The sequence below is a fragment of the Ovis canadensis genome, chromosome 21 (genome assembly GCF_042477335.2).
Source record: "Ovis canadensis isolate MfBH-ARS-UI-01 breed Bighorn chromosome 21, ARS-UI_OviCan_v2, whole genome shotgun sequence".
Taxonomy (NCBI): domain Eukaryota; kingdom Metazoa; phylum Chordata; class Mammalia; order Artiodactyla; family Bovidae; genus Ovis; species Ovis canadensis.
The window spans coordinates 54,153,108-54,177,062 of record NC_091265.1 but is presented as its reverse complement, the minus strand read 5'-3'; the positions used below and the strand labels follow the sequence as shown (position 1 = coordinate 54,177,062).

Here is a 23,955-nt window from a genome sequence, read left to right as displayed (position 1 = left end):
CAACTTATCATCCTAGCAGTGTCCTCGGTAACGAAGAGAAATGCGAAATCAGTAATGCGAAGTCTCACGAAGTCAGTAATGCATATTTCCCGAAGTAGCCAGGAAGATGACATGAAACCACACCTGTCGAGCATGGCCCTTAATATCCATTTTCATGATGTTGTTAGCAGTTTTTTCTCCAAGTAGGCAAGGTTTTCCGTCTTCTTAGATGTCCATGCAGATCAGCTTGATTTTCCAGCCAAGATTCAAGGAAGAGATTACAGCTCAATTCTCTGTATTCTGAAAAGCTTCAAAGTCCGTTCGCCAAGGACACTGATGAAGGTAAAGTTTTTTATGAAGACCTTTGTGTTTTCTTCAGATCTTTTAGTGGCCTGAACGGGAAAACTAGGGTAGGTCAGAGCATATATAACTAGGGGCTCCCAGTCACCACTCCATGCTAAGAACCTAAACTTCCCTGAGTACTTGGTGCCAGAAAAGAAGCATGAAGTGGCTTGTGCTCCTCGGGCTGGTGGCCTTCTCAGAGTGCATAGTCAAGTAAGTATGGGGACTGTATGTCACATCATATTCCTTTCTCAGATTTTTCTTTTCATCTGATTATTCTTCCAACCATCAGGTTTAGACGGGAAAGGAATATTACTGTAAGAGTCTTAAAGTTCAACTCTGACTTATGGATAAGTAACTTGCTATAGGAACTGTGGATCCCAAAGTCTCAGTATAGATTTGGGTTGCGCAACACTTGGGGTCTAGTCATGTCATGACCTGTTGAAAATGCAACTCCTTGCAACTGTTCAGTGCACAGTCTATGCAGATGTTGATGTGGCCCTGTGGAATGGCACCTTTCTACATTTTGTTCAACATGTCCTCTTTTTTCCCTATTTCAATGTGTATATGCCTATGTCTGCATCTCTGTATCACCGACATTTATCTCTCCATCTCTTTGGAAGTCACTGGGAGTCTATTTCTCTTTATGTTGTTTGCTTTTAATTTTTTCATTTGACTCATCCTTCCTTCTCAAACCTCTGAATTTCCCTTACTTGAACCCTATATCTTGTATTCTTCTTTCAACTTTTCTCTTTCAACTTGAAGAAAGGTAAACTGTCTTATATCTGACAAGGAGTGTGACCACATTCAACTCAGAAACCTCTTGCATTTCAAATTTAAATAGAATAAGACTCCCTCGTCTACCTCCTTCCTTGAGGTTCTTTGAGAAGGAATGAGTGGGATGGCAACAGCAATGCTAATGGCTTTCATTGTTGACAATTCCTATTTATCAGGTTCCTTATATCCATCACTTCACTTATCCCTAAGGTATCCTATTTGAAGGGTTTGTACTGTTACATTCCACCATTTTACCGAAGGGGACACTGAGACACCACATGGTCATATGGCTAACCAAAGATGGCAGAAAAGAACCTGTATTCAAATCTATGTCTTTGCCATGGTATATGCATAAAATTCTGATAGTAATGTGCCTCATAAAAATGATTAGAAAACACACAGGGCCAATAAAATGACAGCTATACATTAACACTGACAGTTAATTATAGCATCTTTGTTTTCTTTGTCAAATGCTCGGTGAAAGAATACCTCTAAGGAGAGTGAAGACCATGAGAAAAACCCTCAGTGGAAAAAACATGCTGCACGATGTCTTGACGGAGCATCCTTACAGACTGCCCCAGATTTCTTTTCGTGGTTCAAATCTAACTATTCACCCACTGAGAGACATCAGAGATGTGAGTATTTTGGGAGGATGGTCCTCCAGAGCACTCCCTGGTGCTCTAGCTTAGCATGGGGCTCATCTGGAGGTGCCAGGTGGGATGTTGGAGTTGGGGTTCCTGCAGGAGGCTGAGACACTGGAAAACAAGGACCCCACCCAGAGGAGAAGGCACTCTCATCCTCAACTGTTGGTCTTTGTGACTGGGTCTGGCCATTACCAGGTGGCAGGTAAATATCCATTTCTGTGTCAAACATGTGTCATTAGTTTGAGAGTGATTGTTCCTTCTGAACTAAGTGAACACCTCAGTTACAGATGAAGAGTGAACTATCACAGATCAAAAGGTAGAACCAAATGCAAAGCAATTGTGAATCCCCAGGCAGAGGAATTCGGTTTCCACAGATGCAAGAACAACAGCAGGAAAAAGTTACTGAACCTGTATTCCGTGTATGATCATAAGAATATAACACAGTGCTTACTGTTTTTAGGTTAGAAAAGGGCTTAATTTGTCTTCAAAAATGCCCATTCCAGCCTGAGAGATAGGCAAAGAGTAAATACATACAAATGAAAGGGTCACCTGTGAGGTGTGGATTAGATGTGGTCTGAGTTTAGAGGGAATGGCTGGAGTTGATCAAGTAGGACCTCCTGGAGAAGGGGGTGGTAAGGCTTGGTTTGAAGAGACTACAGAGCTTCTCAAATGAAGGCACCAGGACTTCCCTGGGTGTCCAGTGGTGCTAGAGGCCCAGTGGTTATGCCTCTAATCTTCCCATGCAGGAGATACCACTTCAACGCCTGTTCATAGAGTCAATATTTTGCATACAATGTAGCACAGGAAAAATATATCAAATGCAGATACCTCTGTGACCAAAGCCTGTGAACTGAACAGTGGTTAGAAAGTGATCTCAAGAGATACATGATACCCAGAGGGAGGCATCAGTGTGGGAGTAGAGGGTAGCCAATCTGCACTAACCCACTCGCTCCTTCTCCATGTAGACATTCTACGTGGGTAACATCACCATTGGAACACCCCCTCAGGAATTCCAGGTTGTCTTTGACACAGGCTCAGCTGTTTTGTGGGTGCCCTCCGTCTTTTGCAACAGCTCAACCTGTTGTGAGTACAGACACCCCGTACCCGAATGATCTTTCAGTTGCCCTGCCACCCTGTTTTCACCCTTGGCACCTGATGACACTCATCTCTTGTGTCTGCAGCTACACACGTTAAGTTCAGACACCTTGAGTCTTCCACCTTCCGGCCTACCAATAAGACATTCTGGATCAACTATGGAGCTGGGAGAATTGAAGGAGTTGTTGTTCGTGACACAGTTCGGGTAACGGTGTAAAAAATGCTGAGTCAGGACTGGATATGAGGTGACCTCTGCTTGCGAAACTGATGCAGGACGATCAGGCAGGACTCTTCCTAGCCTAACTCCCATAGATATTGGCCATCTTATCCACAGGATCATGTCTCTGGGGTGGCAGTGCCCGTGGTGTCACCTGGGCAAACAGATTAGCTAACTCAGAGTGTGGCTTGAGGTGTGGACTTGCAGCTCCTCTGCCCATGAGCAGTTCAAGGTTCATTGCGCTCAGAGCGAGAATGGATAAAAGCACCCACTTTTATATGAACAAACTGTTCCCTCCAGTTTCCGGTATTAACTGGTTTAATTCTGCAACAACCCCACACAGTAGTTACTCTGATTACCTCATGAGACATATGAGGAAACTGAGGTCCAGACAGCAAGGGCCTTGCTGAGAGCACACATGTGATAAAAGGTGGAGTTAGGCTGGCTTTTCAGGACTGAAGTTGCTGTGGGGTGTTTGGGGACAGGATAAAACTGATCTGGGGACCCTGGGTGCAGTCAAGGCCTTCAGCTATCCAGAGTGGGAAACTGGAGGCCTGACAAGTCAAGGGACAAGATAAATGAGTTCTCACTCTAGAGGACCCTTAAGAGTCTAATAAATCTATGGCTTGCCTCCCCCAAAATACTTGAGTAGTTCCCCTCTCGCTCTTTCTCTCTCATGCACACTCACAGAAATATACACATATCCCCAAAAGTGAATTGCCCAGGCAGTAATTTCATAGAACCCTGCAAGCAAGATTGTGTTTTTGGCTTCTGTCTTACCGGACAGATGCAGAATCCACAATACCTTACAGAGAATTCAGTCCATTCTTGTCATTAGGTCACAGTGATGCCAAAGAGAAAGCTATCTTGCTCTCAATTGTTTTGTCAATAATGTGGCACCAATGGGACCTGGTCTGACTCTTGGTTGCCCCACCTGGACAGAAGCCATGAGGCCAATCTGACTCACTCAGGTGGTGCTTTTCAGAGGGGCAGATATTTTAAAATTCACAGCCTGTCTCAAATGGAACCCAAATTCCCCTTCTACCTTGCTCTAACCATCTGTGGGCAACCAAAGACAGAGCCCAGCCTCAATTCTTCTCTAAGGATCTAATGGCAATTCAGCCCAACCCAGTCCTAGCCCCCACTTCACATATCTGTAAGTTGGAACACTCTTCTGTCCCACAGATTGGGGACCTTGTAAGTACTGACCAGCCATTTGGACTAAGCATGGCAGAATACGGGTTGGAGGGCAGAAGATTTGATGGCATCTTGGGCTTGAACTACCCCAGACTACTCTACTGTAGACCACTCCCCATCTTTGACAAGCTGAAAAATCAAGGTGCCATTTCTGAGCCTGTTTTTGCCTTCTACTTGAGCAAGTAAGTCTGAGATGGACAATTTCTTTCTCCAAATTAGCTGTAAGATGCTTTCAGTTGCACAAAAATTATAGAACACTTAATAAAGAAGTATCCAGGAGAAGGCAATGGCACCCCACTCCAGTACTCTTGCCTGGAAAATCCCATGGACAGAGGAGCCTGGTGGGCTTCAGCCCATGGGGTAGCTACTAGTCGGACATGACTGAGAGACTTCACTTTCACTTTTCACTTTCATGCTTTGGAGAAGGAAATGGCAACCCACTCCAGTGTTCTTGCCTGGAGAATCCCAGGGACGGGGGAGCCTGGTGGGCCACCGTCTATGGGATCGCACAGAGTTGGACATGACTGAAGTGACTTAGCAGCAGAGAGTAATATAATCAAGGATAAGTATGGCCCCAGGGCCCTACTGGTTTTCACAACTGGCTTTTATAAATAAAATTTTATTGGAACACAACCTTACTCCTGGGCTCAAGACCAGTAACTTGGGCTAGGGGTTAAGTCATGAGGGAGGCAAATGGAAGGCAACAGGAAACAATTTGGAGGAAAAAGCATTATGATTTGCTTATGAATTTGATAAGGAAGGAAGGAGAAGGATGGTGGTTATCTTTCCTTCCTCATTAGCATTTAAAAGAGAGCCCAGGACCAGCTCCCCAATTTGTGGAGCCACTGAGAAATGAAAGTATGGGATATAAAAGTGTGGGACCCCTCGTTCAAGAAATATTAGGCATTTCAAGACAGGGAGAGCAGAGGTGGCGTCCCTTCTGAGTGTGGGGCCCTTTGGACAGTGGAGGTCACAGGCCAATGTAGCCAACTCTGGGTGACCTGAACCCACACCCTTAGAGCTCCCAGGCCTTGATTTTCCTGAAAAATGACAAGGTGGACACGGGGAAAGTCAAAACACTTCAGCACCCTGTCCTCTGAGGGTGTCTGAGCACTCAGGTTGCTGAAGGTCCAGGGCGTCTTCAGAAGACATAGTGGGTGGAGCTCAGACAAGTGATTCAGCTTCTAACCTCCTCTGTGCCACTCATGAGACAGTAACAGACCTCAGTCTGGATCTCTATCTCTCCTGGACTCGATTTCTGCATCTATACATGGGGACCTCATTAAGGCGTTGATGGTTGGACCTGCATAGCTCTCAGACAGTGCTGTTGTTACTGTCCTCCAAGATTCCCCCCCTCACATTTTTCTACAGAGACAAGCAGAAGGGCAGTGTGGTGATGTTTGGTGGGGTGGACCACCGCTACTACAAGGGAGAGCTCAACTGGGTACCATTGGTCCGAGTGGGTGACTGGACTATACATGTAGACCGGTAAGCCTCTCCCTCTGAGGGTCAGCCCAAGTGATGCTCCCACTACTGTACATAGACACAGGCAGACACACACAAATATGTTCTCAGACACACAGTCACCCAGACATATACACCACCCACAATGACACAGGCAGACACACAGACACTTGGAAACATATAAGCACACACATACAAACCTACACAGAGACACATAAAAAACATGCTTAGCTAGTCAGAGACACACATGCACTCACAGAGACACATACAAATACACAAACACACAAGCCCATAAATACACAAACAACCCATGGGTTCATGATCCCAGGCCTTCTCAGAAAGGCTCTGACCAGGGTCCTAAAAGGGTCCAGAAAGGTCTGTGCAGCTGGGAGAAGGCTGCATCCCCTGCCCTTTGAGGTGGGGAGCATGGTTAGAGGACTCTACAGTGTGGTGAACAGAGGATCATGGAGAATTTCATCAGCCTGGACAGAGTTATGATAAGATGACCAACTGTCCAGGGCTACCTAGGACATAGGAAGTTCTCAATACAGATAAATGTCAGTTAAAAAACAGGGACAGTCCAGAGAAAATGGAGAAAACTGGTCTTCTTAGGGAGCAGCTACCCAGCAGTGGAGAGAGGTTGGCTGCAGTCTTAAGACCTGAAAGCAACTAATAAAAAAGGCACCCCATGTTCATGGGCACACAATGGGGCATTGGCTATAACAGAGAATCAGGAAGGTGGAATCCTTGAGCGACCTGAGGACTGAGGCATAATTGATAGGATTCTGTGTGATACCCTCAGATAAAAGCTGACCTATTCTATGGCATTTCTGTGGGCTAGTCATGTATTTCCTGGACAGGGTCTCAGGATCTGAGCTGGTTGTAGGAGCAGTGCTGGGAGACACCCTAACCCAGAGGGGCCCGTCTCTCCCCCTACTATGAGAATCTGCTGCCCCTGCGAATCTCTATCTTCACTCTGTGTGCGACCCATTATTTGTTCCCCATCAGATACAGCTCTCTGGAGGTTTCTTATTGTTTTCTCAGTCTTCATTCACTCATTGAACAGAGAAGCATTGTGCATCCACTGTGTGCCAGGCACTTTAGGAAGGCAAGGAGAATAAAACTCGCCCTCAGATCTAAGAAGGCGGATGTACATGAAGTGACTAGCCCAGATAGTGAATTCTGACTTTGGTACATGCTAGACGTGAGGAGGAGAAGGCAATGGCGACCCGCTAAAGTACTTTGCCTGGAAAATCCCAGGGACAGCAGAGCCTGGTGGGCTGCTCTCTATGAGGTCGCACAGAGTCGGACATGACTGAAGTGAGTTAACAGCAGCAGCAGCAGCAGTCATGAGGAAGGGTCTACAGAGAGTGACCAAGACAGGAGACTGATAAACACCGGGAGAAAGACTTCCCCAAAATAATGCAATTAAGATGGAATCTGGAAGATGAGAACAAATATGCTGGTCAAAGAGGAATGGAGTCTTCTAGGAAGGAAGACCAGCTTGTGTCAAGGTACAAGATCCTGGTGTATTCAAGTCCTGCATTTGAGGATGTCAGGAAAGGTGCTGTGTCGAGAGCAAAGGAAAAGAGGGAAAGAGATGAAAGGCTCTTTATGAAACAGTTGGGAAGTGGGCAACTCTAGGGAGACTCAAGTGACCTTGATGCCCACTTTCTTCCATTGTCTCTCAGCATCACCATGAAAAGAGAGGTTATTGCTTGTTCTGACGGCTGCAGGGCCCTGGTGGACACTGGGTCATCTCATATCCAAGGCCCAGGAAGACTGGTCGATAACATACAAAAGCTCATTGGTGCCAAGCCACAAGGTTCCAAGGTGAGGAGTCATGACCCAGGGTCACTCCCAGTCTCCACACACAACATAGGATCTCCATACTCAACCTCTCACCCTCTCTCTAACAGCACTACGTTTCATGTTCTGTGGTCAATACTCTGCCTTCTATTATCTTCACCATCAAAGGCATCAACTACCCAGTGCCAGCTCAAGCCTACATCCTCAAGGTGAGGGGACAATACTAAGGGTTGGTTCTCAAACTGGAGCTTGCAGGAACTCTTGGGCCACTGCTGGGAGGAGGGCACCCTCTGGAGGCCATGTCACACCGTTGCAGATGCTGCCGAGCCCTGTGGCTGGTCCAATGCCTGCCACAAAACCAATCACTTGAGAGTAAGGGCCGTGGGACACTGATTTTCCTGAAATAAATGTGGAGATACCACATCATAAGGCATAGCGGGAGTCAGGGAGTGGGGAACACTAAGGTCCTCAGTCCTCAAAGAGCGTCAATTCAGTCCAAACCCTTAGGTGCATGAGCATGAAATTCAGCTCTAGCAGTCCCTGAAATAGGCCATGGTACAAGGAGAATGGCTGGGGACAGTCCAAGTGTGAAGTCCCAGCATAAGTTAACAGTCCGCCTTAACTTCTCAAGATTTTTCTGGCTTGGATGATAAATTACATGGTCAGCCTAGTCCTCACTTGCATCTTCCCCTTGCTCTGAATAGCTGCCTCCTTTGTCAGTTGGGATACCTGACCCCTCAGTGGGGAGGTTGTAAAATAAGGTGTATGAAGGGCACACAGTGACTGCTCAGCCCCAGCACAGGGTGAAGACTTCATGTCAGCTCCCTGCGAGAGTTCAGAACAGGCTGATGGGCTCAAAGAAGGCTTTGAGGAAGAGAGGGAATTTCAGGAATTCTAAAATGACAAACTCATTGAGCCATATGGAGGGTTGCTTGGTTCTAGGCAAAAGTGCACTGGATTTTATGCAAATGTCATCTCAAGGTGGTCTGCACTAAGGCCCTAGGGACTTACTAGGGCTGATGAGGGCTATGGACTGACCAGTGCGGGTAGGGAACCAGAGTACCTTACCCACCCAAGCCTGAAGTGGCCAAAGAGGGTGAGTGTGGGCCGCAGGAGGCTTCTTCGAGTTCCTGAGTTAAGTGTTCAAGTACGTGTTGTGGGCACTGCTCTATTTCAGATGGATAACCTACATTGAGTTACTTGGTAGCACAAGGAACTCCACTCAGTTATAACAGCCTGGATGGGAGGGGTGTCTTTGGGACCAGGATACCTGGATACACACGATTGAGTCCCTCTACTGTCCACCTGAAACTCAGAATATTGTTAATCAGCTATATTCCAATGCAAAATAAAGCTTTTTTAAAAATAAAGGACAGATTGTGGGGATTCAGGAGGAGAACCAGCATTCTCTGCAGAGAAAACAAGGGGCAGGAGTCAGAAGGAAATAACAGGGAGTGAAGGGAACTATGGACACACTGTTCTTTTCTAAATAATTATATTGAAGTGTGGCATATGTTCAGTGTTGCATTAAGTTCTCCTGCACAACAATGTGACTCAGTTATACACATAAAAATTATATTTTTCTTATTCTTTTCCATGTGGTTTATCACTGAATGCTGAATAGAGTGCCTGATGCTCTACAATAGACTTTGCTGTTTTACATTCTTCTGTTTCCCAACCTCCACTCACCACACCCTTCCTCATGACAACCTGATATCTTGGCCCTCTTTGGTTTTGGATGAACTCTCATATACCCTGCTGCTGAGAAAACCCCTTGATACTTACTAAAAATGGGAAATAAAATAATTTTGTGGGTCTGGATATTGGGAGAAGTCACTGGCAAGGGCTTATGGTGACTGGTGTGTGTCTCTGACTCCCCCAGGATTCCAGAGGCCACTGCTATACTGCCTTTAGAGAGAAAAGAGTGAGGATACCTACAGAGTGCTGGGTCCTGGGTAACGTCTTCCTGAGGCTGTATTTCTCAGTCTTTGATCGAGGAAATGACAGGATTGGCCTAGCACCGGCACTGTAAATGCTTGGAGTGGTTCAGGAATCAGAAAGGATATTCCTAAAACACATCACTCACACTTTGGGCAGTCCTGCCCAGGATGCTGGTGAACGGTATCTGGTGTTTTGTACACCCTATTCTCAGTAAAGAATAAAGGGTTTCACTCTTAATGGTGTTGAAGCAAATGTTGCCTCTGTTTGTGTCTGGGTGTGAAGGATCTAGAGCCAAGTCTGAATCAAAATTGAGAGGAGCCCTCCTCCAACTGGCTTCAAGGAAAGGGGAGACTCATTGAAATGATTCTGGGAATCCAGGATACAAGAATCAGAGCAAATACAAAGATCTCAGTGACTGGACCCAAGAAATCAGAAGTCATCAATTCTCTTTCACCCTCACTATTTCCCTTCGGTCTGCTTTGATGGTCTTAGCCTGGCAACTTTTTTCCTTAAGGCTTCTACAGTTAGTGAGGGAGTTCAAGCTACCTACCCTAGGGTTTTAAGTCCTGAAGGCATCTCCTAGTAAGGAAAAAGGTTTGCAGACATCAGAGTTCAAGGGTGTTCTCTAAATGACCCACCTCAGTTCATATGTGCAACCTCAGATCAGCCATCCTGGCAGGGACATAGGGTCTTATGACTGGCTTCACATGGTCTTTGGCCCTGACTCAGCAGCACACATAATTTTTAATGTCCTCCAGAAATACATGACTGAAGCTGGGGAGAGGCAGCCTCAAGGACAGCAACTGACAGATGGTCTAGGCCATGAAAGAGTTTGTGATGACCCACAAACTCCACCACCTCCTCATTCGGAGGAATTATATATAAGGGGTAATGAAATAGACTATCTTTGTCCCATCTCAGAGGAACTTATCACTGGGCTTCTCCTCCAGGGGATGTTGGGTGAAGTGCTTCATGCAGAGCTGGTTCTCCCTTTTTCCCACACCCTAGGCACCAGCTCTCTGCCACATATGCCTGCTCTGTCCTTTCCAGTCCTACCTGGTAAGTGGTGGTCCCAGTGGATCCTTGAGCCATCCTCCTCCTCCAGAGCCCAGAATGCCCCTTCCTTGGCCTCCAATGCTATTGAGGAGAATAAAATACATGAAATAGGAAACCCAAGGTACACAGAGACTTAAGCCTTTCTGAGCATCCTCGGATAGGCTCTTTTGCAATGGAAGAATCCATTCTTTCCACCTGGAAGCCCTCAGGAGAATCCTCAGCTGAGTCAGTACGCGTCACAGGTTGATTTCCTTTCAGATTAACTGGTTTGATCTCCTTGTTGTATAAGGGACTCTCAAGAATCTTCTCAATCACCAAAGCTCAAAAGCTCAATTCTTTGGCATTCACCCTTTCTTATGGTCCAGATCGCTCATCTGTACATTGTTAGTGGAAATATCATAGCTTTGACACTACAGACCTCTGTAGCAAAGTGAGTCTCTGCTTTGTAATACACTGTGCAGGTTTTCATAGCCTTTCTTCCTTCCAATAAGCAAGTGTCTTTTTATTCCAGGCTACAGTCAAGGTCCATTGTGTTTTTAGAGCCCAAGAAAATAAAATCTGCCACTGTTTCCACGTTTCCCTCATCTATATGCCATGATATGGTGTGACCGGATGCCATGAATGTTGACTATATTTTTGTGAAGAGTTTTTTGAATGTTGAGTCTTAAGCCAGTTTTTGCATCTCCTCTCCTCATCAATAGGCACTTTAGTTCTTCTTTGCTTTCTGCCATTAGAGCAGTGTCATCTTCATATCTGTGTATGTTGATATTTATCCCAGCAATCTTTATTCCAGCTCAGGATTTATGCAGTCCAACATATCAAATGATGTATCCTACATAAAAGTTAAATAACCAGAGTGAGAATGTACACCTTATCATGCTTCTTTCCCAGTTTTAAATCTTTCAGTTGTTCTGCATATGATTTTAACTGCAGCTTTTTGACCTACATACAGACTTTTCAGGAGACAGGTAAGGTGATCTGGTACTCCCATTTCCTTAAGAATTTTCCACAGTTTGTGGTGGTCCTTTATGTGAAAGGCTTTAGCATAATCAGCGAATCAGATGGAAATGTTTTCTGGGATTCCCTTGCTTTCTCTATGATCCAATGGATGTTGGCAATTTGATCTCTGGTGCCTCAAACTAGTTTGTACATCTGGAAATTCTCAGTTCATGTAGTTTCATTTTTTTAATTTTTATTTTTGCTTTATTTTACTTTACAATACTGTATTAGTTTTGCCATACATTGACATGAATTCACCACATGTGTACATGAGTTCCCAGTCCCAAACCCCCTTCCCACCTCCCACCCCATATCATCTTTCTGGATCATCCCCATGCACCAGCCCCAAGCATCCTGTATCCTGCATCGAACATAGACTGGTGATTCGTTTCTTACCTGATAGTATACCTGTTTCAGTACATTGGAATGAAAATTGAACTTTTCCAGCACTGTGACCACTGCTGAGTTCTCCAAATTTGGTGACATATTGAATGCAGCACTTTTAAAGCGTCATTCTTCAGGATTTTTAAATAGCTCTACTGGAATTCCATCACCTCCCCTATCATTGTTTGTAGTGATGCTGCCTAAGGCCCATTTGACTTAATACTCCAGTATATCTGGCTTTGCATGAGTGACACAAGCATCATCCCTATCCTGGTCATTGTGACCTTTTTTGTACAGTTCTTTTCTGCATTCTTGCCACCTCTTCTTAATCTCTTCTGCTTCTGTTAGGTCTCTGACTTTTCTTTCCTTTATTGTGTCCATCCTTGCATGATGTGTCCCTCTGGTAGCTCCAATTTTCCTGAAGCGATCTATACTCTTTACAATTCTATTATTTTCCTCTAATTCTTGCAGTATTCACTTATGAAGACTTTCTTATATCCCTGCCGGGGTCCAGCCCTGGTGGATCCAGGGTGATTCGAAGGGGAGATGGAGCAGGCAAGGGGAAACTTATTTATTTAGAAATATAAGATTAGGAAAAAATAGTATAGTAGGAAAATTTAGTGGAGAAAAGATGCTGAATAACTTGGTTTACGGGGAAAGCTAATAAAACCTCAGGACAAGAGGTTTGCACCATCTACGTTAGGCCACTGGTGCCTATTTGAATAGCCGAGGATGCCCCACCTTAACCTCCCACTCTCATGGGCCTTAGAAGCCAGGGCAAGTAAGTAGAATTGGCGAGCCTCCACGCCCCAGGTGGGAATTCAGCCAGAAAATAGAGTAAGAAAAGACATGGTGGAAACCAGTCTTTCCAGTGACTGGCCCATCCTCTATTGTCCAGAAGGGCCTTTTATACTTTTGATTGTACATAGAGATCAATGGATAATACAAAATTATGCACCATCAGCAGCCCTGACTCTTATTGAGACCAGGCTTTCTCTCTGCATACCTAGCTGTATACACAAGTCTTAGGTGATTTACATCACTTTCTCGCCAGAAAGCCAATTAACATTTTACAGCCCTTTTCTGATAAGGGTCTGTCAACCAGAGAACTTATTTGTGTTGTTCTTCCCAAAGTCTGGTGCCACTCTCAGAAAGCACTAAATAATGTTACATTCTTACATAGCAAGGACACAACAATTTATAACAATGAAAGAAATACAGTGATTTATAACAAAGAGAATAGTAATTAACTCAAGAGTCTAGTGTTGCTGACATCAAAACTACTATATTCTTATTTCTGCATCCCGATTACATTGATTAATATCCTCCCAGGTGCCTAAAAGATGAAGGATATGGAGGCCTGGCGGCAAACATTAACTCAACCAATGAATCCCTTCATCAAACTAATTCTTAGCTCTAAAAAGGCTCTATATCTTTAAGATGTTTTAAGCTTCATGTCTCTCATGGTTGAGGGGCTGTAAACAATTCACAAGTTGCAAAAGTCCGGGCAGAATGGTCAGGTAAGTTAGAAAGCCATCAAAGGGGTTTAAACCAAGACATTCTTTCTATTTGCAGGAGACTGTTACCTGGAGCCCTAAGTTAATTCCTTTTAGAGGAAGGTGATCGGGGATGGACCCCTGTTATGTCAGAAGAGTGGAAAACACAGTACAATAAGACAGGCAGACTCTGGTGTTTGGGGGTAGATGATCAGGTGGACGACCCCTTGAGACCTGACTCGCCTTGCCCGTCAGGTCTCTCTGCATGACCTTATCATGGGTGGGAGCTCTCGTGCTGGCTACCAGCATATCCCCTTGCCATTCTCTGGAAATCTGTATTCCATTTAGTATATCTTTCCCTTTCTGCTTTGCCTTTCACTTCTCTTATTTTCTCAGCTGTTTTTATGGCCTCCTTAGGTAACCCCCTTTCCACCTCACATTTGTTCTTCTTGGGGATGGTTTTGGTGACCGCCTCCTGTACAGTGTTACCAACCTCCATCCATAGTTCTTCAGGCTTCCAGACCTAATCCCTTGAATCTATTTTTCATCTCCACTATAAAATCACAAGGGGTTTGATTTAGGTCATAGCTGAATGTTCTACTGGTTTTCCTTACTTACCTCAATTAAAGCATGACTACTTCTCGCATTTGCCTAAGCATTGTTGCCAAATGACCACCCACCACTCCCACTGGGTGTGGAGCAAAAACACACAATTTGAGGACTGTTACCCTTGGTTTGTGCTTGGCTTTTCACGTGCTTAGCTCTATGACCTTGATCAAGTCCCTTAACCTCAGTTTGCTCATCTGGTCAATAGGCACGATGATGATAAATCCACCTCTAGATGAATGTGTGCCTGCTAAGAAGAGGTGGGCCTGAGAGGGCTTCCTGGGTTCCTGAGTCTGGAAAAAGTATGAATTATTTTGCCATCTGGGGAGATGGAAATCTTCTGTTTAGAGGTTATGGCTGCCATCCCCAAGGCTAAATATTGATTTAAGCCAAATGACATCTATCTCTGAACCTGACCCAGAACTCTGACTGAGCCGATGCTTCTGTTTTCTGGGCCCCAACAAGAGCGAATCATTACTGGCTCAGATTGCTTCCTTCCCAGGCTTACCAGTCTGCCTTTCCTTGTCAACTACTTCTAGCTTGAAATCACACTGCAAGGAGAGTTGTAAGGCTGTTGGTCTCTTTTCGGTTTCCCACATCTCCAGCGTAGCAAGAAGTTGCTGTTATGGCTACTTGTCATAGAAACAACTATGACTACACGTACAGTCCAATCTCAGCCTGTTAAAAGTAACTGTCCCCATTTGAAGTCTCATGTTTAAATTACCTACAGTTGCCTTAGAAACCTTCCTATGCCTGCTGTTTAATGACCAAATATGTGTGGACTTGATCTAGTTTTCTTTCCCAAGTATGATTCCAACCATGCAATGAAGTAACCAGACATTTAGTCTTCTAACTACCCACAGGAATTGACAAAAGCAAACTACCCATCCATTTCTTACTTGCCCCAAAACGACTTTGAAGTGATCTGCTGAAACAATGTGATACATTGGCATGTACACTCCAGAAGGGACACTTTTTCTGGATCCGTTTTGCAGCTAGTGCCCTATGTCTACCACAAGCGTCACTCTCCAGCAGCCGGTCACCTGGTTTTTGCAGATTCTGCCCACTCCAGATCCCTTCGACAACCCTCAGTAAAATCTAGAGAACAAACTCAGTCAAAGCTCTCTCTCCTACAGAAAACAGTTTTTTGTTTTGTTTTGTGTTTTTAGAAAACAATTTTTGGTAACACATTCAAAACCTTGTGCTCCTTGCCTTGGATTCAAGGACCTGCACCAGAGGATGGGAAGCCTCCCCTTCCAACTAAATCTTTCTGCAATCCAAACAGGACCAGAGCCTTCACTGGACCCTGTGTCCTCATTGGTATCATTCAGTTGCTAAGCCATGTCTGACTCTTTGTGATTACATGTTTGGCTAAAAAAACAGGCCTCCCTGGCTTTCACTGTTTCGTATAGTTTCCTCAAACTCAAGTCCTTTGAGTAGGTGATGCCATCTCATATTCTCATCTCTCTCCTTCTGCCGACAATCTTTCCCAGCGTCAGGGTCTCTTCCAAAGAGCTGGGTCTTGACATCATTGGCCTATGTGTTGGGGCTTCATCTTCATCATCAGTCCTTCCATTGAATATTGCTCTACCACTTCCTAACTAAACTCATGTTTCCAATCACCTAACAATATTAAACATTGATAAAGTTTAATAGATGTGGGATCTGGTCCCCTGGGAGATCCCAGCACTGCCACCCTGCCTTTCTCTTACCATTCTCTCCACCTGGCATAGAATTGCTTCCCTACAGCTTCTCCAGCTTGAAATGGTGTGCTGACCCAAAATTGTCAGCTTTCCAGGTTTGTTCCTTCCTCCTTCCTTAAAAACTTCTGCCTGCTCCCTGATTGTCCTCTGTACATCAGTTCAGTTCAATCTTTCAGTCATGTCCACTATTTGCTATATCATGGGGTGCAGCATACCAGGCTTCCCTGTCCATCACCAACTCCCAGAACTTGCTCAAACTCATGTTCATCAAGTTAATGATGCCACCCCACAATTTCGTCTTCTGTTTTCTCCTTTGCCTCCTGCTTTTAATCTTTCCCATCATCGGGGTCTTTTATAATAAGCTGGTTCTACCCATCAATTGTCCGAAATAATGGAGGTTCAGCTTCAGCATCAGTTCTTCCAATGAATATTCAGGACTTAGTTCCCCTAAGATGGACTGGTTGGATCTCCTTGCAGTCCAAGGATTCTCAAGAGTCTTGTGCAGCACACAGTGCAAAAGCATCAATTCTTTAGTTCTCAGCTTTCTTTATGGTCTAACTCTCACATCCACTCAGGACTTCTGGAAAAACCATAGCTTTGATTGTACAGATCTTTGCTGGTAAAGTTATGTCTATGCTTTTTAGTATTCTGTCAAGGTTTTTCATAGCTTTTCTTCCAAGGACCAAGTGTTGTGTTGTTTTGTTTTGTTTTGTTTTCCCACAGCTGCAGTTACTATCTGCAGTTATTTTGGAGCCGAGGGAAATAAACTCTGTCACTGGGCTCATTGTTTCTCCATGTATTTGCCATGAAATAATGGAACTGGATGCACTAATCTTCTTTTTTTGATCTGTATGTACTAATCAAGACCATCCTCAATAAAATGAAATGCAAAAAGGCAAAACTGTTGTCTGATGATGCCTTAGAAATAACTTAGAAAAGAAGAGAAGCAAAAGGCAAGAGGGAAAAGAAACACATACAAATTTGAATGCAGAGTTCCAAAGATAGCAAGAAGAGATTTAGAAAAGACTTCCTAAGTGATCAGTGCATAGATATAGAGGAAAACAACAGAATGGGTAAGACCAGAGATCTGCTCAAGAAAATTAGAGGCAAAGAAGGATCGCTTCATGCAAAGATGGGCCAAATAAAATACAGAAATATCATGGACCTAAGAGAAGCAGAATAAATTAAGAAGAGGTTGAAAGAATATATAGAAGAGCTATACAAAAGGGATATTAATGATCCAGATAAACACGATGGTGTGATCACTCACCTAGAGCTAGACATCCTGAAATGTGACGTCAAGAGGGCCTTAAGAAGCATCATTACGTGTAAAGCTAGTGGTTGTGATGGAATTGTAGTTGAACTATTTCAAATCCTAAATGTTGATGCTGTTAAAGTGCTTACTTAATACGCTAGCAAATTTGGAAATCTCAGCAGTGGCACAGGATTGGAAAGGTTGATTTCATTGCAATCCCAAAGAAAGGTAATTTCTAAGAATGTTCAACTACCACACACTTGCACTCATCTCACATGCTACCAAAGTAATTTCTCCAAGCAAGTCTTCAACAGTACATGAACTGTGAAATCCCATATGTTGAAGCTGGATTTAGAAAAGGCAGAAGAACCAGAGATCAAATTGCCATCATCCACTGGATCATAGAAAAATCAAGAGAATTCCAGAAATATACTTACTTCTGCTTTATTGACCATATAAAAGCCTTTGACAGTGTGGATCACAACAAACTGTGGAAAAATTACCCAGATTGGCATACCAGACCATCTTGCCTGCCTTCTGAGAAGTCTGTATGCAGGTCAAGAAGCGATAGTTACAACTGAACATGGAACAGCAGACTGGTTCCAAATCAGGAAAGGAGTAAATAAAGGTTGTATATTGTCACCCTGCTTATTTAAATTATATGCTGAGTACATCATGCGAAATGCCCAACTGGATGAAGCACAAGCTGGACTCATGGTTGCTGGGAGAAATATCAATCACCTCAGATATGCAGAAGAGACCACTCTCATGGCAGAACGTGAAGAGAAATGAATGAGCCTCTTGATGAAAGTGAAAGGGGAGAGTGAAACATCTGGCTTAAATTCCACATTTAAAAAATGAAGATCATTGCATTTAATCTCATAACTTAATGGCAAATAGATGGGGAAACAATGGAAACAGTAAGAGACTTTATTTTTAAGGGCTCAAAAATCACTGCAGATGATGACTGCAGTCATGAAATTGAAAGATGCTTGCTTGTTTGAAGAAAAGTTATGGCAAACTTAGCAGCATTTTTAAAAGCAAAGGCATTACTTTGCTGGAAAAGTTCAGTATAATCAAAGCTATTTTTCCAGTTGTCATGTATGGATGTGACAGTTGCGGTATAAAGAATGGTGACTAATGAAGAATTGAAGGTTTTGAACTGTGGTGTTGGATGAGAGTCTTGAGAGTCCCTTGGACTACAAGGAGATCCAACAAGTCCATACTAAAGGAAATCAATCCTGAATACTCATTGGAAGGATATATGCTGAAGCTGAAACTCCAATACTTTGGTCAACTGATGTGAAGAACGTACTCATTAGAAAAGACCCTAGAGGGGGGAGGGAAAGATGGCGGAGGAATAGGACGGGAAGATCACTTTCTCCCTCACAAATTCCTCAAAAGAACATTTCAATGCCGAGCAAACTCCACAAAACAACTTCTGTAGGCTGGCAGAAGACATCAGGCAACCAGAAAAGCAGACCATTGTCTTCAAAAACAGGTAGGAAAAAATATAAAAGACAAAAAAGGAGACAAAGGAGGTGGGGAGGGAGCTCCGTCCCAGGAAGGGAAGCCCGTCCTGAGAAGGGAATTTTAAGAAGAGAGGTTTCCAAACACCAGGAAACACTCTCCCTGCCGAGTCTGTGGCGAGCCTTGGAAACACAGAGGGCAACATAACAGGAAGGAAAAATAGATAAATAATTAAAACCAACAGATTACAAGCGCAACAGTAACTCCCAAGGCGGAAAAGCAGCACAGACGCCTGCATCCGCCATTGGGAAGTGGGGGCAGGGCAGGGACGCGCGGGAGGCGCGGGCTGCAGTGCTTTGCAAGAATCGGGCAGGAATGCCCCACGCGCAACCAGAACGATCTAACTTGGGCTAGCAAACCAGACTGTGGGATAGCTACCACGCGAAAAGCTCGAACGTAAGATACTGCCAGGACCGAGCACAGAACAAAGGACAGAACGGAAAAAGCCGGCTGCAGACCATTCCCCGCCGGGGACAGGCAGCCAGAGCCGTAAGGACTGGAAAGGGGCAATTGCAGACCCGGAGAGACTTTACGTACCTAACTGCAAGCAGGCTCCTTTGCTAAGACTTCTGGGGGTGCTGGACAGTCACAGTCTGCCTCATGGGGTGCGCCAGCGGTCCACCCAGAGAGCTGAGCGGCAATGGCAGAAAAGGTGACAAACCGCGGCGATCGCGCTAGCCAAACTCCTGAGCTACTCGGACCTGGGAAGGGCACATCCCAGCCGCATTTGTGCCTCTGAGGGCTGCCTGAGCGCCGAACCTGAGCGGCTTGGACCGGGGAAGTGCACGCAGCCTAGGGCCAGCCCCAGACGGTTCCCAGCTGAGCATCGTAGAGCCGGAGCGGTTTGTGCGCCGCGAGAAAGGACAGGTCAAGTGGAGCAGAGATACTGTGTGCACAGGACAGTGCTATTTGTTTGCAGCATCCCCCCTCCCCACAGCACTACTGAACTAGTGAGCCTAAAAAGCCAGCAAACAGAAGAAGTTAAACAGAGGGAACCACCTTGGAAGTGAGCCCATACAGCCCATAACATCAGAGAAGGGCCAGGTATATTTTTAATATTTTTAAAATCATTCCTTTTTTTTTTTTTTTTTTTTGCTTTTTGCTTTTTTGTTTTTTTTTTCTTTTTTTTCCTAGCTTTTTTTAAATTGTTAAGTCTTCTATTTCTCCTCTAATTTTTATTTCTATAACCTATTAATACTATTTTTTAAAAAAAGACTTTTTTTTTTTTTTAAGGCAAACACCATATATACTCTTTGGATGGTTGTTGGTGTTTTTTGTTGTTGTTGTTATTGTTGTTTGTTTTTTAATAATTTTTTTTCTTTCTTCCTTTTTCCTTCTGCTTTTCTTTAATATTGTATCTTTGAAAATCCAACCTCTACTCTAGATTGTTAATCTTTGCTCTTAGGTTTTTGTTGTCAATTTTGTACATTTAAAAACCCAAACTTCACTACCCAAGTTTACCTGAGAGTGAGATTACTGGCTTGACCACTCTCTCCTCCTCTGGACTCTCCTTTTTCTCCACCAGGTGGCCTCTGTCTCTTTTCTCCCCCATCTCTTCTCTATCTAACTCTGTGAATCTTTGTGGGTTCCAGACGGTGGAGAACACCTAAGGAACTGGTTACTGGCAGGATTTGTCTCTCTCCTACTCATTCCTCTCTCTTATCCTCCTGGTCACCTCTGTCTACTTCCTCCCTCTCCTCTGCCCCGTATAACTCTGTAAATACCTCTGAGCGGTCCAGACTATAGACCACAATAAGGAAGTGACTACTGGCTAGCTTGCTCTCTCCTCTTTTGATCTCACCGCATCTCATTCCAGTTACCTCTAACTACCCCCTCCATCTTCTCTTCTTCTTGTAACTCAGTGAACCTCTCTGAGTGTCCCTCAATGTGGAGAAACTTTTCATCTTTAACCTAGATGTTTTATCATCGGTGCTGTATAGATGGAGAAGTCTAGAGGCTACTGTAAAAATAAAACTGAAAACCAGAAGCAGGAGGCTTAAATCCAAAGCCTGAAAACATTTGAGAACTCTTGAATTCAGGGAACATTAAGCAATAGGAGCTCATCAAATGCCTTCATACCTACACCGAAACCAAGCTCCACCCAAGGGCCAACAAGTTCCAAAACAAGACATACCATGCAAATTCTCCAGCAACACAGGAACACTCCCCTGAGCTTCAATATACAGGCAGCTCAAAATTATCCCCAAACCTTTGATGTCTCATAACCCATTACGGGTCACTCCACTGCACTCCAGAGAGAAGAAACCCAGCTCCACCCACCAAAACTCCAACACAAGCCTCCCTAACCAGGAAACCTTGACAAGCCACTGATAGAACCCTACCCAAAGTGAGGAAGCTCCATAATAAAGAGAACTCCACAAATTACCAGAATATAAAAAGGCCACCCCAAACGCAGCAATATAACCAAGATGAAGAGACAGAGGAATACTCAGCAGGCAAAGGAACAGGAGAGTTGCCCACCAAACCAAACAAAAGAGGAAGAAGTAGGGAATCTACCGGAGAAGGAATTCCAAATATTGATAATGAAAATGATCCAAAATCTTGAAATCAAAATGGAAACACAGATAAATAGCCTACAGACAAGGATTGAGAAGATGCAAGAAAGGTTTAACAAGGACCTAGAAGAAATAAAAAAGACCTAAAATATATTGAATAACGCAATAAATGAGATCAGAAACACTCTAGAGGCAACAAATAGTAGAATAACGGAGGCAGAAGATAGGATTAGTGAAATAGAAGATAGAATGGTAGAAATAAATGAAGCAGAGAGGAAACAAGAAAAACGAATTAAAAGAAACGAGGACAATCTCAGAGACCTCCAGAACAATATGAAACGCTCCAACATTCGAATTATAGGAGTCCCAGAAGAAGAAGACAGAAAGAAAGATCATGAGAAAACCCTTGAGGAGATAATAGTTGAAAACTTCCCTAAAATGGGGAAGGAAATAATCACCCAAGTCCAAGAAACACAGAGAGTTCCAAATAGGATAAACCCAAGGCAAAACACCCCAAGACACATATTAATCAAATTAACAAAGATCAAACACAAAGAACAAATATTAAAAGCAGCAAGCGAAAAACAACAAATAACACACAAGGGGATTCCCATAAGGATAACAGCTGATCTTTCAATAGAAACTCTTCAGGCCAGGAGGGAATGGCAAGACATACTTAAAGTGATGAAAGACAATAACCTACAGCCCAGATTACTGTACCCAGCAAGGATCTCATTCAAATACGAAGGAGAAATCAAAAGCTTTACAAACAAGCAAAAGCTGAGATAATTCAGCACCACCAAACCAGCTCTCCAACAAATTCTAAAGGATATCCTCTAGGCAGGAAACACGAAAAGGGTGTATAAACCCGAACCCAAAACAATAAAGTTAATGGTAACGGGATCATACTTATCAATAATTACCTTAAACGTAAATGGGTTGAACGCCCCAACCAAAAGACAAAGACTGGCTGAATGGATACAAAAACAAGACCCCTCTATATGCTGCTTACAAGAGACCCACCTCAAAACAAGGGACACATACAGACTGAAAGTGAAGGGCTGGAAAAAGATATACCACGCAAATAGAGACCAAAAGAAAGCAGGAGTGGCAATACTTATATCTGATAAAATAGACTTTAAAACAAAGGCTGTAAAAAGAGACAAAGAAGGCCACTACATAATGATCAAAGGAACAATCCAAGAAGAAGATATAACAATTATAAATATATATGCACCCAATATAGGAGCACCACAATATGTAAGACAAATGCTAACAAGTATGAAAGGGGAAATCAACAATAACACAATAATAGTGGGAGACTTTAATACCCCACTCACACCTATGGACAGATCAACTAAATAGAAAATTAGCAAAGAAATGCAAACTTTAAATGATACATTAGATCAATTAGACCTAATTGATATCTATAGGACATTTCACCCCAAAACAATGAATTTCACCTTTTTCTCAAGTGCTCATGGAACCTTCTCCAGGATAGATCACATCCTGGGCCATAAATCTAAACGATAAATTCAAAAAAATCGAAATCATTCTAAGCATCTTTTCTGACCGTAATGCATTAAGATTAGATCTCAATTACAGGAGAAAAACTATTAAAAATTCCAACATATGGAGGATGAACAACACACTTCTGAATAACCAACAAATCACAGAAGAAATCAAAATATGCATAGAAACGAAAGAAAATGAAAACACAACAACCCAAAACCTGTGGGACACTATAAAAGCAGTGCTAAGAGGAAAGTTCATAGCAATACAGGCATGCCTCAAGAAACAAGAAAAAAGTCAAATAAATAACGTAACTATACAACTAAAGCAACTAGAAAAGGAAGAGTTGGAGAACCCCAGAGTTAGTAGAAGGAAAGAAATCTTAAAAATTAGGGCAGAAATAAATGCAAAAGAAACAAAAGAGACCATAGCAAATATCAACAAAGCCAACAGCTGGTTCTTTGAAAGGATAAATAAAATTGACAAACCATTAGCCAGACTCATCAAGAAGCAAAGAGAGAAAAATCAAATCAATAAAATTAGAAATGAAAATGGAGAGATCACAACAGACAACACAGAAATACAAAGGATCATCAGAGACTACTATCAGCAGTTGTATGCCAATAAAATGGACAACGTGGAAGAAATGGACAAATTCTTAGAAAAGTACAATTTTCCAAAACTGAACCAGGAAGAAATAGAAAATCTTAACAGACCCATCACAAGCACGGAAATTGAAACTGTAATCAGAAATCTTCCAGCAAACAAAAGCCCAGGTCCAGACGGCTTCACAGCTGAATTCTACCAAAAATTTTGAGAAGAGCTAACACCTATCCTCCTCAAACTCTTCCAGAAAATTGCAGAGAATGGTAAACTTCCAAACTCATTCTATGAGGCCACCATCACCCTAATACCAAAACCTGACAAAGATGTCACAAAAAAAAGAAAACTACATGCCAATATCACTGATGAACATAGATGCAAAAATCCTCAACAAAATTCTAGCAATCAGAATCCAAGAACACATTAAAAAGATCATACACCATGACCAAGTGGGCTTTATCCCAGGGATGCAAGGATTCTTCAATATCCGCAAATCAATCAATGTAATTCACCACATTAACAAATTGAAAAATAGAAACCATATGATTATGTCAATAGATGCAGAGAAGGCCTTTGACAAAATTCAACATCCGTTTATGATAAAAACTCTCCAGAAAGCAGGAATAGAAGGAACATACCTCAACATAATAAAAGCTATATATGACAAAACCACAGCAAACAATATCCTCAATGGTGAAAAATTGAAAGCATTTCCCCTAAAGTCAGGAACAAGACAAGGGTGTCCACTATCACCGCTACTATTCAACATAGTTCTGGAAGTTTTGGCCATAGCAATCAGAGCAGAAAAAGAAATAGAAGGAATCCAAATT

General features: G+C 43.2%; 1 protein-coding gene and 1 pseudogene across 1 annotated transcript; both read left to right on the top strand.

Annotated features, from left to right (window-relative positions):
* Positions 1-481: 481 nt before the first annotated feature.
* On the top strand, positions 482-9,556 carry LOC138427318 (pregnancy-associated glycoprotein 4-like). Its single transcript, XM_069566667.2, has 9 exons — positions 482-534; positions 1,583-1,733; positions 2,708-2,825; positions 2,924-3,042; positions 4,240-4,433; positions 5,623-5,739; positions 7,407-7,548; positions 7,635-7,733; positions 9,407-9,556. Exons 1-9 carry the CDS (start codon positions 482-484, stop codon positions 9,554-9,556), a joined length of 1,143 nt encoding a protein of 380 aa, XP_069422768.2.
* A 3,860-nt stretch (positions 9,557-13,416) lies between these two features.
* Positions 13,417-23,955, top strand: part of LOC138426644 (pregnancy-associated glycoprotein 1-like) — a 31,759-nt pseudogene continuing 21,220 nt past the window's right edge.

Excerpts from the sequence above, each read along its gene's own strand:
- LOC138427318 (XM_069566667.2), top strand. The coding sequence starts at position 482 with ATGAAGTGGCTTGTGCTCCTCGGGCTGGTGGCCTTCTCAGAGTGCATA. Across the intron at positions 3,043-4,239 it reads TTGTTCGTGACACAGTTCGG|ATTGGGGACCTTGTAAGTAC; the intron begins GTAACGGTGTAA and ends TCTGTCCCACAG. Across the intron at positions 5,740-7,406 it reads TGGACTATACATGTAGACCG|CATCACCATGAAAAGAGAGG; the intron begins GTAAGCCTCTCC and ends ATTGTCTCTCAG.